This window comes from Aspergillus uvarum, assembly GCF_003184745.1.
Source record: "Aspergillus uvarum CBS 121591 unplaced genomic scaffold BO82scaffold_12, whole genome shotgun sequence".
NCBI lineage: Eukaryota > Fungi > Ascomycota > Eurotiomycetes > Eurotiales > Aspergillaceae > Aspergillus > Aspergillus uvarum.
This window is the reverse complement of record NW_020291309.1, coordinates 525,051-540,215: the sequence shown is the minus strand read 5'-3', so window position 1 is coordinate 540,215 and position 15,165 is coordinate 525,051. Positions and strand designations below refer to the sequence as shown.

Below are 15,165 nucleotides of genomic sequence, written 5' to 3'. Positions count from 1 at the left end.
CACGGTGGGATGTATACGTGGTGAAACTGCCTGGACTCAGGTAACTCCACTTGGAAGCATTTACCAATTCCATCTACCGGCGCTCGAGCCAAAAACTGTTTTTGTCAGCCATTGAGTTGCTTTTTCTTCCCTTGATGTGATTTGTCTGTTCTGTAGACTTGGGTATACTTTTAAACATAGGGTAGGTCTATGTGATAATGTCGTGCTGCTGTGGTCGTATGATTCCAATGACATCCCAACCCCTAATCTGACCTTGCATCTAGAACCATATCGATAGCGAACTACGCTTCTCCAGACCCGGATTCACAAATTGAGATAAATTCGCTAAAGGCAGAGTATATATATCTAAGTTGACACGCTAAATGGCCACAGGCCATGCAATGAATGCTGTCAACTGACAGACTGCACTCGCCCTTCAAGGTTAGAGGCACGAGTGCATTGAGTTGAAGAAAGTTCAGCCGAGATCGGAGAATGCAAGCACTCGACCAAACTCCCCCTTGATGTCCGTCTCGAATGGAAGAAGTCGTTTAATCGACTTTGATTGCACTGTTGATGGTCAGATCACACCACAAAACACAAAGCAGATCGCTCACCTGTAGATACGTCGGATGAATGCATACGCCGTCAGGAACCCAACAGTCCCAGTCAAGAGACCATACACGGTACAGGCAAGGAAGCTGTAGCTGAAGAAAAGAAGACTAGACACGAAACCTGTGATGTGAAGGTGGAAGTAATAGTACCAGATGCAATACCCAAACACCCAGAAGGCACTGCTACCACCGGTAAGGAAGCTCTGCCACCACCAGTGGTAGTTCTACTCCCGTTAGCGACAATCCATCTCACTATCCACAAGCGAGCAACTTACTTCGGCACAAAGCTGACTGTAGGTGGCAATGATCGTCACCTCGCTGATCGTGACCATCAGGATCGTCGACACGGCACTAAGGAATCCAAATACATAGTAGTATCCGCTCTTGTCTTGCCACAAGCTCCGGAACACAAAGAGAAGCTCAATAAACAGAACAGCAAACGGACCCAGTCCAGTCAGAAGAGTACCACCGATGCTGTGCAAATACCAAGGCTGAGGCGGGATTTGGCGAGCGATGGAGGTGGTTTTGGTAGGATGCTCCCAAGCTGTGGCGCGGACATAGCCATACCAACTGCCAACGTAGACCAACGGGACCTGGATCAAGAGCCAAAGAGCAAGAAGACCAACCAGGGTGCCGAACGGAATCGCGGTACTCGAGGCCTGGGCCCAGACGAAAAGATTGAGGATGAAGATCAGGCAAAAGACCAAACCAGGGAAGAACAGGGCGGTCTGGATGTATTAGTAACAGCACGGCCATTGCGACGCAAAAGACTCACAATCAGCGTGTTCTTCCGCCAATGAACGCCCCCAAATGTCTTGTAAAGTCGACCCGAGAAGTAGCCCGAGAACAAACCAGCAAAGACAAACAAGCCCATACCAACACTGACAAATCCACCACGGAAGCTAGGATTCAGCACGCCAAGGCAGCTGAGGAACAAGAGTCCCGAAACCATGAACAACAACTGCATGCCGGAGCCGATAAGGGGTGCCAGAAGTCCGCTGAATTGAGGCGTCCGGAATACGTCGCCATGAAGTAGTTTCCATCCGCTGACGTCTTCCAGACCTTCATCGTCAGATCCATCCGCATCGCGCTCGACATCTGTGCTTTGCTCCAGAAGCCCGTCACCTTTCCTCTCCGAGGATCTGGATTTCACCTTGAGCTTTCCATCCTCCAAAGCACCATCTCCGCGACCCTTGATGTCGCCCTGCACAGTCCGACTCCAGATGACATAGACAGCGACTCCGAGGACACCGGAGATTGTCAGAGAGTTGAGAATAGCGAGCCAGTGGGTTGCAGAACCCTCCTCTTGGTTGGTAAAGTAGAGGTCCCACCGGTTCCACCAGTCAACCCCATTCTCTTCCTTGAAATAGACCGAGTAGGTGTACGGAATCTTGAGTGTAGCGCCATCATCGATTTCGTCGTCGTCTTCGGGGATGTATGACGATCCCGGGTACATTTCGCGCAGTTTCGAAGTATTCGGCGGGATGTACAGCTCAAGCCCATCATGCGCCTCATGAACCTGCTTGGGGCAGCCGTTCTGCGTGTGATCTTCCGCGCGAATACTCTTCGGGTGTATCTCGAAGCCGACAATGACCTTGCCACCTTCCGGTGCCGACCGCCAGCGGATGACAATAGTGAAATGATTGTTGATATAGTATCGCAGCTTGCCGTCGATGTTCGAGTACTCCTGGAAGCCGAGCTTGAAGCCAGTAGCATAATACTTGCGACTTCCGTCAACTGTCACAAAGCTTGTTGCGCCAGGCAGGTTATCCGCGATCCACTCGGCCACGTATCCCTCCTTGATCAGCTGACGAGTCCATTTGATATCCTTGCGCCCGATCTCTTGTTCGCAGAGCACCCGACAGTCGACGTTCTGGCCCATCTGCAATTCAAAATCAGATGTCATGATACGGTCGCCGCGAAGGATCTCTCCTAGGTTGAGAGACACGCTTTGTCCCGAGCCAAACGGGGATCCGCCGTGGGTTCGGCCGCTGGGAGGGCAGACAAAAGGCAGGTCGAAGTACGCATACTGAAGCTGAGTGTTATCGGAGAAAATCTTGTTCACGAGGAGAGGAATGTGTTCGTCGTCGTTGTAGCGTTTGACAGAATATCCTAAGAAAAAGACCGATGGGTCAGCGAGATGGAGGATGGTTGTCGCAACACAAATGATGCCGACCTACCAGGGATGTAGAATGCGTAGGTACACGAAGCGAACAACAGCCACAAGGCCCATTGACGAGGGCGCCCAAACTGTCGAAGCTCCATGACTCAATTAGGGAAAGAAGGATAACAGCCACTCTACCAGAGATTGAGGCACGACAGCGCAAGCATGCACCAGCAGTTTGCGAATGATTGATAAGTCGTACGTGGCGGATACGAGATCGAGGGGGTGCAAGTAGATCAATCAGCGTTCTGTCAACTGACCGCCCGATTTTATCGGTCCGAAGTCAATTCGAGCGATAAAACAATTAAGATTCGATATAGAAAGGGAAGGAGATTCAAAGAAAAAACATAATCGAGTAAGGAAAGGAAACGACAGCCAGGTGTGATTGTAGTCGAACCACGATTTAAGAGAGGGAAGAGGGGGGAGCTTGGGACAGCCCGACGGTCGACGAACGGAGATCCAGCGGTTTAGATTGCGACGGGAGACGCCAAACCTGGGGTTGACAACTCAATGCAGCCAAGAAAGGAACGAATGGAATCGGCATTAAATGCCAGAGAGAGAAGAAGTGCGAAGCAAGACAAGAAACCAGGAGGGTCAGTGTGGTTGGTGCAGTTGGTGCAGATGGAGTCTTAGACACTTAGACAGTACCAAGGTGCAGGAAAAAGGAATTAAGGTCGGGGAGCGGGAAGAGTTGAAGGTCGATCGATCAACTCCCAGTGAAGCTTGTGTTTCACTTTCAACTTCGGCGCTTGCCATTTCCGGAGAAACATTCAACCATCCATCACCCTTACAACTCTACAGCTGCTACAACTGCTACAACTGCTACAACTCGTACATTGCTCTTGTTCTTGCTATAAGCAAATGACCACTTCACAATGGTGCCACATTTGTTGATCTCCTTAAATACACATCCATAGCTGGCCACAAGCCCAATTCTCAGATCTACCTAGTCAACAAGCTTGATGCATACCTTGCCAACGTGCGAACCGGATGCCATGTACTCGTACGCCTTAACAACCTCTTCCTGAGTGAACCGAAACTCCTTCTCCACAGGCAGACGAAGTCCCTTCTGGGCTACAAACCGAACGACCTCCTCCAGAAGCTGCGTCGAGCCAACCGTGATGCCGCGCACAACCGCACCCTTCGCCAGTGCCAAGCTCGCAACATCCGGCATCTCGGACTGCTTGGCCTGCGAGAGGAAGCCGATAACCGAGATATTTCCACCCATCTTCGCGGAGTTCAAGCTCTCCGCGATCGTACCGGAGCCACCATTCTCCAGGATGTAGTCCACTCCCTTGCCGTTGGTGAGTCGCAGCACTTCCTGGGACCACTCGGGGTGCGTCTGGTAGTTGATGCCGTGGTCGGCGCCGAACTTCGACTTGACCATCTCGAGCTTCTCGTCACTGGAGGACGTGATAATCGTAGTCGCGCCCGCCGCTTTGGCTAGAATCACGCCGGTGATGGAGACACCTCCCGTACCTTTATCGACGAGCCCAGCGGAGTCAGCTTTACACTCTAATAGACAGCTGTAAAAAAAGTGTGTTCAAAACATACCCAGACACAAAACCGTCTGACCCGGCCGGAGCGGCATATTGCCGTAGAGGGCATTCCAAACCGTGACCCCGGTACACACCAGGGTCGACCACTCGGAGAAGCTCTGGGGCGCGTCTTTGGGCAGCTTGACCACCGACGCCGCGGGGACGCTGATGTACTCGCGCAGAACGCCGTCGATCGGCGCCCCCTGGCCGTTCTCCCAGTTCTCCTGCTGGCCGTACAGGTTGGTCAGGTCGAAGGTGACGACGACCCGATCCTCCGCGGCGAACTTCTGGACCCCGTCGCCCACGCGGACGACCACCCCGGCGGCGTCGGAGCACGGCACCACGCGGTCCTTCACGGGGAACGGGTACTGCGAGGTGGCCACCGCGATGTCGCGGAAGTTCAGCGAGACGCTGTGCACCCGGATCAGAACCTCGTGCTTCGAGGGCGCCGGGATGGGTTCCTGGAAGGCCTTGAGGTTCCGGACGGAGGACCGTTCGCCGTCGAGGCGGATGACTGTTTGAGACATTGGTGCTTGTTACTTGAGGTTTTTGGCCTTGGAGAGGGGCTATATAAAGAGGTTGCTTGAGTTTCTTCGACTGAGATAATTTCAAACTCAGATAGCGCAGACATCGTGGCGGCTTATATAGCTTATGGCAGCGTGGTAAGCCGTCATAGATTGGTAGCTGGTGATGATTAATTGTTCTATTACACTCGTGAGGGAGAGACTCGGTGCAGTGTATACAATTCATCCACGGATGGAACTCCTATAGTCTATCCGACCCACTTCTCCAAATCTCCAAACTCAATCTCCAAAAGTGGATCTTCCACTGCGAGACATTGCTATAGTGTAGTATACACACTCGCATAAGCCGGAACTTAGAACTTTTCTTTTCTTCCGAAAAAGCTTTGGAAAGAAGTACTAGCAAATTGTATCATCAACTCATGATTTAGTAAATGAGTGATGTCATTTTTGTGGAAGTCTCTGGTATTGAACTGAAGAAAATTGTGTATGAGAAGTATAATACTAGATCTCCCCTAACCGGCTTTGTCTATACTGATCTAACACATCCCCAACCATCCCGATAAAAGCCCAGGGAGAGTTCCCGTGCATTACATGAGACCAGACCTCCACAACCTGATCTGCTAGAGCATCAAACCCTGTGCGATAGGCATCGGTTCTACTACCCTGGATAGATGCCATGCCTTCGGTGACAACGTTTCGGATCCAGTTGATCAAGAGGTTTTCGGGCTCTAGAACAATCAATTAGCAAAGTGTGATGCAAAGGCAAGAGTGCTATCGAGGAATGTATGCTCAGAAAGAGTTGGAGACTTTGCACGTACCAGACAATGATTCACCATAACTAGACGACTGCAGCCCCCGGAGCCATTTGGAGAGGTACACGGCACACTCAAGTCCGCACAGCGCCGTCTCTATGCTCCAAACCAAGGCCTGGTTGTGTTTGACGTACTGAACACCCAGCTTGACTATCATTTCTAAGACATGTGTGGCGTGGTGAGCTGCCAGGAGTTCGTCCCACTGCTGCTTCGCAGGCGCAGAAGAGTGAAGATGATCGGCTACTACTGCTGGGTTCCAGGACAAGAGCCCCGTTGAGTGGTAACTGTCATGTTGCAGGCAGTTGCGAATGTACGCTAGGCTAAGCAAGGCGCTGGAAGTGAAAGGCAGAGGCCCATTGGGATCGAGTGGCTGAAGATTCGACTCTGGAGTTCGCTGCCAGAAGGTTGTCCATCTACGTAGTGCCATTCTGGGCTATTGTTAGCTGTGACATTTTTTTTCTGGAGGAAGCTTTCAAGGGTTTGATATACCGGAAGAGGACCTGGTAGTCTAGCGAAGGCGCCACGCCCAAGCTCGCGGGCAGCATTCGTACCCACATCACCATCTGAACCAGACCATGGAGTAGGACGTAATTGGACACGGGGCTGGGAATGCATCCCTGAAGGTGATTATCTTGAGATGCTGATAGTAGACCTCTCAAGGCGTCCCGGAAAGTACTACGGGTGCTCTGACTGCCTTGCCGAAGGAACAGCCATGTGGTTGAATCTGGCGCTGTCCACTCAGGACAAGAGCACGGCAGCTGTAGCCCAAACTCGTGACCCCAGATGATGGGCGGGAGCCCATACGCGATGCCTTGGATGTTGAGGAAGCAGAATGCGAGTAACTTGGTCCGTCTTTCAGACTCCTGCCCTGCCCAAATCTCCCAATTGTCGATCGGCTGCGACCCGACTTCTTCTAGGCCACTTAAGCGCAGCGAGTCAGCGAGCATTCCGCGCAACCTGAGAGATTCGTTCCTGAGCTCGGCATCTTCGCTCCAAGTTGCAAGTGTACAGAGACATAGCAAGCATCGAACTTCATTTATGTGATTATCACTGCTGCTAAATTGGCGAGTCGGACCTGTCAACCGTGCCAAAGCTTCATGTTCCCTCTGACGCTGGCGTTCCAGGAGCAACAGCTTTGCAAGGAAAAAGAGTTTGGTGGCTGAGTGAACTTCATACCGACAAGCCGCGCCGATTGCCAGCATAGACAGACACAGTTCGGGTGAGCATGTCTCAAGCTTGAAGGTGGGGATATGGGTGAAAGGTACATTGAGATAGAACCCTGTGACATACCCCTCAAGGAAGCGGTTGAGCGAATCTCTGGATGGTAGAGACACGTCCGGTATCAGGCAGATTCCCAGAGCCTGTATTAGCTTGTCTCTTTGAAATTCGGTGATGACTGGGTGGGCAAAGTGGGGGACGATCTGCGTTCCTATATATGTTCTGTCAAATGCTACTTTGTCGATGGGGAAGATGATTCATGCTTCAGCCTACCTAAATTGTGCTGGGGTGTTGGGAGAGTGGTAGGAGCCGGTGGTCCCTGGCTAGTTGCCGGAGTGATTGCGATAGCATTTGAAGCTGGTTGCGTGGTAGCAGTGTTGAAAGGCTGAGTAGTGCTGTTGAGAAGTACTGCATTATCCACAATGTTTTGTTCAATCAGAGGATCTGATCCGATGATCTTAGTACAAGCCGATATATGCAAAAGAGTCCGCACCATCAGCTCGAAGTAATTGCTCTAATTCCCTGAATTGGTTGGTAAGGATCGAAGAGTTGCTGCTTTGGCTCGTTAGTTGTTTTTGAATATCCATCAATAATTTCAGTATACTCACAGAACAGGCTGCCCGGTCAATACCTGGGAAGTAGAGCGCGGCAACGACTCGGGAGTCAAGAGGTCGGCATTTCGCCGGATAACACGAGGACCTTGAGACTTAGGATGAGAGCTGCATGCTGAAGCTCTTTCTCCTGGAAGGGAGCTTGCAAGGGCATCCCCCTTGAACTCTCCATGTACAATGCGTTCATGACGTTTCAGAAGATCACGCCTGGAGAACTCGGCTCCACATGCGCAATTGAATGGTTTTTCATGAGTATCTTTACAACAATGTCAAAAAAACCGTGCCATAGTAAGCGGACAAGAGCACTGACGTCTTCTTGTATGTCGTTGCAAGTGCTCGAGACGGCGAAACTCTCGGTGACAATAGTTGCACTGAAACTCTTTCTTGTTGGAAGAAGGCGTGGAACTCATGGCGGTCTAAACTCGTCACAAAGACACAGCCTCGAGGAAAGCCAACTCTTGAGTTGCTATACGAAATTTATGGCGTTATGCAGATATTGAATCCATGCGATCATCCGCAATGCATTCGCTGGCAACGTTGTTGAACTAGGACTGGTGGCGACCTGGCATTCCATTACTCAGCATAGCTTTGGGGATAAGATTTGGAGAAGTGGGGAAGGGAAGGGAATTTGTTCTCGCGTCGATGATCCTTCAACGTTTCTTGGTTGCTATCAAGCCCCCAAGGCACCAATGATACCCAGAGCCGGTCGTTGCTGATTACTCATGTTAAAGAACGTTTACTCCGTACAGTGAGTGAGTTCATTGCAAGAGAAATTATCTTCATTCATGAATCGGCTTAGAAAAACAAGCCCTTCCAGATAAGGCCGTGAGAGAGTTAATACACAATGGCTTTCCAAGCCAATTTCAACCTCACTTCTCCTTGGAAAGAGCATGCAGAAAGGGTAATAAAAATCATAAGAACTGCCAATCCGCCAATATCAAACTGTCGTACCACGTTCAGACAAGTGCAGGCAACACACCCTTGAGAGGTAACCGAAGAGAAAGTAAACAACATGGATCCCGTTTGGTCGAGTCAGTTGTGAAGACATGATAAGCTTAAAGGTTGCTCAAGAGGTATTCCACCGCTCCTTGTACACTACCGCCTGAGCGACGCAAGGCTGCGATGTTCCTTTCAAACTCATAGAAGCCCATATCGTTCAGTTGACGGAGTTGCTCGGCATAGCGTTCTTCGGGGGGACGGTTGTCTTGAGGAGCGGGAGCTCCAAAGCCTTCGCCGAAAAGTGCAGCAAAGGGATTACTGCCAGCTGCACCGGCATTGCCTGGTGCGCCACCCATAGCTTGCATCATTTGCTGAAGCATTGCAGGATCCCGAAGGAAAGGGTTCTGTTGCGGGTCAAGGGGATTCAGGCCACCTTGCCCGCCCTGGCCTCCAAATAGAGCAGGGTTCATGAAAAGGCTGAAGGGATTCTGGGGCGCTTGCTGCTGATTCGATCCTGAGGTGGCAGTGTTGGTATTGTCACCCGGAGTGCCCTCAGACGCTCTCTCGGTAGAGCCTGGCTGGGTGTTGCCGGCTGCGGTGGATGTAGCTCCTCCGAAAGCAGGGTTTCCTCCAAATAGAGCGGCGAAGGGGTTGCCGGCACCAAGGCCTGCAGGCATGAACGGATTGAACGGAGCGCTGGGGGCGGGTGTGCTACCGTTATTGTTGTTGGTTTGGGTGCTACGGTTCTCTTCGGGGGTCGTGTTAGTGACACCCGGGGCAGGAAAAGCGCTGCCACCCAGTCCGGCGCCACCCATAGCTCTCTGCATCTGCACCATTTGGCGAATTGAGCTGGGGTCCGTGAGCATACGACGGAACTCGGGACTCTGGAAGATCTGCCGTGCACCGGGGCCCATGTCGCGCAGCATGGGGTTCTGCTGTATCATCATGTCAATCATTGCAGGGTTCTGTAAGGCTTCGTTGATTGTGGACTGGAATTGAGGGTTCTCGAGCATGCTAAGCATCGTTTCGGTATCCGGAGGGGGGCCCATCTGGGAGTAGGTAGGTTAGCGATCATTCTGTAGATAGGGTCGAGCTGTCTAATACGTACTCCACCGTCTGGACCAAACATGCCAGCGCCAGGAAGCTGTGCAAACCCCGCATATCTAGCCCCCGTCAATCCGGCAAGAGGGTTGTTGCCCGTACCGGCTGCGAGATTCGTAGGCACCCCAGTGGCGGGAGGATTGGCGGCAGCGCCAGTGGGCGCAGACGTAGAGGCACTCTGCGTGGAAGCTCCAGAACGTTGGTTACTGGCAGCGTTCTTGACTAGATGAATAGTATGTCCTTCCTTGATGTTGTAGGAGGCCAGGGTTTCGTTATCCTTCAGCACTCGTCCGGAGTAAATCAGGCGCTGACGTTCCGCGGGGGTATCGGCATATTCCGAGGTTGCGAGCTTCTCCTTTAGATCTGACACTGTCGTTGACAACGGAAGGGTGAGTGTGTATTTGGCATCATTGGAAGACTTGACAGTGAAGGTGATAGGCGAATCCTCGGCCGGGGCGGTTTCATCAGCCATGATCTGGGGTTATTCGGTTGGTATCTGCTGTTGGCCGGAGAAAGAGGTCGCAAGAGGGGCTTGAGAGTAGGATCACGTCACACGGGTAACGGAGATTACGAGAGAAAACAGGTGAAATGAATGCGATCGGGAAAAGGGGGGCGGTGATAGAATGCGGATGATTGTTGGTGTAGAGTGACAAGTGACGTGTTAAGGAGGAAAGGTGTCAAATCTCGTTGCAACGAACGGGGTTGATCGCAGCCAGACCTAGACTAGTTAATGGGTGATAAGATGGTGTTGTCTTGCTGCGTCCCGCCGACCGAGGAGGATCGATAGCGTAACCACCGCCGTGGGTGGAAGCGGGCAGAATCCCATCGTCCGCCTTTCCGGTGGGCGGGAGACGCCGGGTGTGCTGCCATACGGTCTGATACGGTATGGAGCAGTATTTGAGCAGCTATGTCAGGGGGTTTACGCCGATACCGGTTATCGTGTGTAAGGCACGTGACATCACAAACCAAGCAAACAGCACAAGCTCATTTCCTTTCTCGCATCGGAATTTTCACACTTTTAATCCTGGAAGTGTCCTGTCTCGTACAAGACCTTCTTCACAATCCATCCTCATCCCCCCCCTTCCCCCCTCTTCTTGCGAGGACACTCGTTCTCGAGAGTCCTCCCTTCTCAATTGCCTTCTCGGCAGCAATGGGACTGCTTTCACTGTAGTGCTTCCCTGCCTGCAATTGTGACCTGACGTAAACAACACACCCCTCCCCTCTTTCACTCCTTCCGGTGCAAAGCTCTGTGAGAGCTCAGTCTGCCCATCATGGCTACCACTTCGCACATGTTCATGTACTCCCTGACGATTCAGCCTCCCACTGCTGTGACTCAAGCTATTTTGGGCCAGTTCGCCGGAACCAAGGAGCAGCAAATCGTCACGGCGTCCGGCTCAAAGCTGACGATTCACCGCCCCGATCCTACCCAGGGCAAGGTCACTCCGCTCTTTTCACAGGATGTCTTCGGCATCATTCGCTCTCTGGCAGCGTTCAGGCTAGCTGGTAGCAATAAAGGTATGCTTGATTACTCTCTGCCCCTGCCTGGTCCAAGATCATCATAGTGATTTTCCAAGCTTTCCGGGCAGCATGATCCATCTCTGCCGAACCGTCCTACTCGGTGATGGGACGTGCCCCGGTCGGCGAACCTTGATGCTGGGTGCTAGTCGTGAAAACGGTGCTGAGACCTGCCTATAGATTATATTATCATTGGCTCGGATTCTGGACGCATTACCATCATCGAGTATGTCGCGGCGCAGAATAGATTCCATAGGATCCACCTCGAGACCTTTGGCAAGTCCGGCGTTCGTCGAGTGATTCCGGGTCAGTATCTGGCGGTCGACCCCAAGGGTCGAGCCTGCATGATGGCGTCGGTAGAAAAGAACAAGCTCGTCTATGTTCTGAATCGGAACTCGCAGGCCGAGCTGACGATCTCTTCACCGCTTGAGGCTCACAAGCCACAGACACTAGTCTTTGCCATGTCCGCCTTGGATGTAGGATATGAAAATCCCATCTTCGCGGCACTAGAGGTGGATTATTCTGAGTCGGATCAGGATCCGACTGGACATGCCTTCGAGGAGATAGAGAAGCACTTGGTGTACTATGAGCTGGACCTCGGTCTCAACCACGTTGTCCGCAAGTGGTCTGATCCCGTTGATCGCACGGCTTCTTTGCTTTTCCAAGTCCCTGGTGGTGCAGATGGTCCCAGCGGTGTTTTAGTCTGTGGGGAAGATAGCGTTACCTACCGTCACTCGAACCAAGATGCCTTCCGCGTGCCTATCCCGCGGCGCAAGGGTGCCACTGAAAACCCCGAGCGCAAACGGCATGTCACCGCTGGCGTCATGCATAAGATGAGAGGAGCATTCTTTTTCCTTTTGCAGTCCGATGACGGCGACCTTTTCAAGCTCACCATTGACATGGTTGAGGATGACAATGGTCAACTCACCGGCGAAGTGAGACGGCTCAAGATCAAGTACTTTGACACCGTTCCTGTCGCCTCCAACCTCTTAATTCTCAAGAGCGGTTTCTTGTATGTGGCAAGCGAAGCTGGTAACCATCACTTCTATCAGTTTGAGAAGTTGGGAGATGATGATGAGGAGATTGAATTCTCCAGCGAGAACTTCAACCCGGATCCTACAGTGGCCTGTGATCCTGTCTACTTCCAGCCAAGAGCCGCAGAGAACCTCAATCTTGTGGAGACCATCAATTCGCTGAACCCGTTGATCGACAGCAAAGTCGCGAATTTGACAGAAGACGACGCTCCTCAGATCTACACAATATCTGGCACTGGCGCTCGCAGCACCTTTAGAACGCTGAAACACGGTCTAGAGGTGTCTGAGATCGTTGAGTCTGAGCTTCCCAGCGTCCCATCTGCGGTGTGGACCACGAAGCTGACTCGCGCGGATGAGTTTGATGCCTACATTATTCTTTCATTCGCCAACGGCACACTTGTGCTCAGTATCGGCGAGACGGTTGAAGAAGTCACCGACACTGGTTTTCTTTCCACTGCCCCAACGCTAGCTGTTCAACAACTAGGCGAGGACTCGTTGATCCAGATTCACCCTCGTGGTATTCGACACATCTTGGCCGACCGCCGGGTAAACGAGTGGCCTGCTCCCCAGCACCGGTCAATTGTGGCAGCGACTACAAATGAACGCCAAGTTGCTGTGGCATTGAGCTCTGGAGAAATCGTGTACTTCGAAATGGACGCGGACGGTTCCCTTGCTGAGTACGATGAACGTCGTCAGATGACCGGTACTGTCACCTGCCTGAGTTTGGGTGAGGTTCCAGAGGGTCGGGTTCGTAGCTCGTTCCTCGCGGTCGGGTGTGATGACTCGACTGTGCGTATTCTTAGTCTGGACCCAGATACTACGCTGGAAAGCAAATCTGTTCAGGCTCTTACTGCGGCCCCGTCAGCTCTGAACATCATGTCGATGGCGGACTCTAGCTCTGGAGGCACGACGCTGTATCTGCACATCGGGCTTCACTCGGGTGTTTACCTCCGAACATTGCTTGACGAGGTTACTGGTGAGCTATCAGATACTCGTACACGATTTCTGGGATCCAAGGCCGTCAAGCTGTTTCAGGTTTCTGTCAAGGGGCAGACTGCAGTTCTTGCACTCAGTTCCCGTCCTTGGCTGGGCTACTCAGATGTTCAAACAAAGGGCTTCATGCTTACGCCACTTGACTATGTCGGGCTCGAATGGGGCTGGAACTTCTCGAGTGAACAGTGTGTGGAAGGCATGGTTGGTATTCAAGGACAGAACTTACGGTATGTTTGACCTTTTGTTTCATTCTTTCCCAATCCTCTCCACCGATCATATGATGAACACAAGGGATCCGAATATCTATGTGGATCAACTTTATTTATTTTCCAATTGTTCCTACTGAGATCAATACTGTCACACCATTTTTGTCTGAATGTCGTGCCGCGAACCAAGCTAATTGTGGCTTTCAGGATTTTCTCCATTGAGAAGCTCGACAACAACATGCTCCAGCAGTCAATTCCACTTGCATACACCCCGAGACGCTTTGTGAAGCACCCAGAGCAGCCGCTATTTTATGTCATCGAGTCGGACAACAATGTCCTTGCTCCTGCCACGAGAACACAGCTGCTCGAGGATGCCAAAACTCGTGGTGAAGATGTGACTGTCTTACCACCAGAAGAATTCGGTTATCCTCGAGGCTCTGGTCACTGGGCCTCTTGCATCCAGGTCGTTGATCCCTTGGAAGCTAAATCGGTCATCTATACCGTGGAGCTTGAAGAAAACGAGGCCGCAGTCAGCGTTGCAGCCGTTCCTTTCACAAGCCAGGACGATGAGACATTCTTGGTTGTTGGAACTGTCAAAGACATGACGGTCAACCCTCAGTCTTCTGCTGGAGGGTACATCCACATCTACCGTTTCCAAGAAGACGGCAAAGAGCTGGAGTTCATTCACAAGACTAAGGTTGACGACCCTCCTCTTGCCCTTCTTGGATTCCAGGGTCGTCTTGTAGTCGGCCTTGGGTCTTTGCTGCGAATCTATGACCTCGGTATGAAGCAACTTCTCCGCAAGTGTCAGGCGCCGGTCGTGCCTACGACCATCGTCGGTCTGCAGACCCAAGGAAGCCGGATTGTTGTGAGCGATGTCCGCGAGAGTGTCACTTATGTCGTCTACAAGTACCAGGAGAATGTTCTGATTCCTTTCGTGGATGACTCGCTCTCACGCTGGACGACCACTACTACGATGGTTGACTACGAGACAGTTGCTGGTGGTGACAAATTCGGCAATCTCTGGCTGCTGCGCTGCCCCAAGAAGACTTCCGAGGAAGCGGATGAGGATGGCTCGGGTGCCCATCTAATCCACGAACGTGGTTATCTGCACGGAACCCCCAACCGTCTGGAGTTGATGATCCATGTCTACACCCAGGACATTCCAACCAGCTTGCATAAGACGCAGCTGGTGGCGGGAGGACGCGACATTCTCGTCTGGACTGGTTTCCAAGGCACCATTGGAATGCTGGTTCCCTTCATCAGTCGGGAGGATGTCGACTTCTTCCAGAACCTGGAGATGCAGTTGGCTGCACAGCACCCTCCTCTCGCTGGTCGGGACCACCTGATCTACCGCAGTTACTATGCACCTGTCAAGGGTGTGATTGACGGAGATCTGTGTGAGATGTATTTCTTATTGCCTAATGACACGAAGATGATGATTGCCGGTGAGCTTGATCGCTCCGTGCGCGAGATCGAGCGCAAGATTTCCGTGAGTATTCCTTCTTGTGAACCTGTCCCGACGACCCGACGTCAACTAACCAAGAATGCAGGACATGCGCACCCGGGTGGCTTACTGATTTCGAAACGATGGAGATTCTTGGCGTCTAATCGGGATAATGTCGTGTATGCGGGTTCCTAGATACCCATAATTGATCGCAATGCCCATCATTAGTTGTACAGTTTTCCGTCGTTCCTCCCGGTGGTGAGTTGTTCGTAGACCGTTCGCAGCTTTACGTAGGGTTGGTCTCTTGCCTCGCTCGGTTTTCCGTTTTCCTCTCTCGGATGATCTTGAGCTGGATGCCGCTGTACTTTTATCATACAAAGAAGTGCAGATCGGTATGAGACGAGAGGAAGCGCATTTCTTCGAAATGCCCCTGACGATCTTTGAGTACGATTTTATCCGCTGTTTTTGCCACG

The 15,165-nt window shown here is 51.9% G+C and overlaps 5 protein-coding genes across 5 annotated transcripts; 1 reads left to right on the top strand and 4 right to left on the bottom strand.

Moving 5' to 3' along the window:
* Nucleotides 1–296: 296 nt before the first annotated feature.
* Nucleotides 297–3,078, bottom strand: BO82DRAFT_26487 (transmembrane 9 family protein). Its single transcript, XM_025630947.1, has 5 exons — nt 2,771–3,078; nt 1,366–2,702; nt 866–1,318; nt 594–814; nt 297–546 (listed from the first exon to the last, which is right to left on the bottom strand). Exons 1-5 carry the CDS (start codon nt 2,853–2,855, stop codon nt 528–530), a joined length of 2,115 nt encoding a protein of 704 aa, XP_025494478.1. The 5' UTR covers nt 2,856–3,078; the 3' UTR covers nt 297–527.
* Nucleotides 3,079–3,619: 541 nt separating this feature from the next.
* Nucleotides 3,620–4,886, bottom strand: BO82DRAFT_330427 (zinc-dependent alcohol dehydrogenase family protein). The gene is made up of 2 exons (XM_025633092.1): nt 4,309–4,886; nt 3,620–4,233 (listed from the first exon to the last, which is right to left on the bottom strand). Exons 1-2 carry the CDS (start codon nt 4,817–4,819, stop codon nt 3,701–3,703), a joined length of 1,044 nt encoding a protein of 347 aa, XP_025494477.1. The 5' UTR covers nt 4,820–4,886; the 3' UTR covers nt 3,620–3,700.
* A 381-nt stretch (nt 4,887–5,267) lies between these two features.
* On the bottom strand, nt 5,268–7,952 carry BO82DRAFT_430362 (C2H2-type zinc finger protein). The gene is made up of 7 exons (XM_025640615.1): nt 7,768–7,952; nt 7,455–7,713; nt 7,340–7,401; nt 7,120–7,290; nt 6,118–7,057; nt 5,635–6,056; nt 5,268–5,544 (listed from the first exon to the last, which is right to left on the bottom strand). Exons 1-7 carry the CDS (start codon nt 7,865–7,867, stop codon nt 5,318–5,320), a joined length of 2,181 nt encoding a protein of 726 aa, XP_025494476.1. The 5' UTR covers nt 7,868–7,952; the 3' UTR covers nt 5,268–5,317.
* Nucleotides 7,953–8,207: 255 nt separating this feature from the next.
* On the bottom strand, nt 8,208–10,230 carry BO82DRAFT_352256 (ubiquitin domain-containing protein DSK2). Its single transcript, XM_025634638.1, has 2 exons — nt 9,505–10,230; nt 8,208–9,445 (listed from the first exon to the last, which is right to left on the bottom strand). The coding sequence occupies exons 1-2, from the start codon at nt 9,967–9,969 to the stop codon at nt 8,513–8,515; spliced, it is 1,398 nt and encodes a 465-aa protein (XP_025494475.1). The 5' UTR covers nt 9,970–10,230; the 3' UTR covers nt 8,208–8,512.
* A 306-nt stretch (nt 10,231–10,536) lies between these two features.
* On the top strand, nt 10,537–14,893 carry BO82DRAFT_305176 (DDB1/RSE1 family protein). Its single transcript, XM_025632209.1, has 3 exons — nt 10,537–11,012; nt 11,193–13,266; nt 13,453–14,893. The coding sequence occupies exons 1-3, from the start codon at nt 10,769–10,771 to the stop codon at nt 14,885–14,887; spliced, it is 3,753 nt and encodes a 1,250-aa protein (XP_025494474.1). The 5' UTR covers nt 10,537–10,768; the 3' UTR covers nt 14,888–14,893.
* Nucleotides 14,894–15,165: the final 272 nt, after the last annotated feature.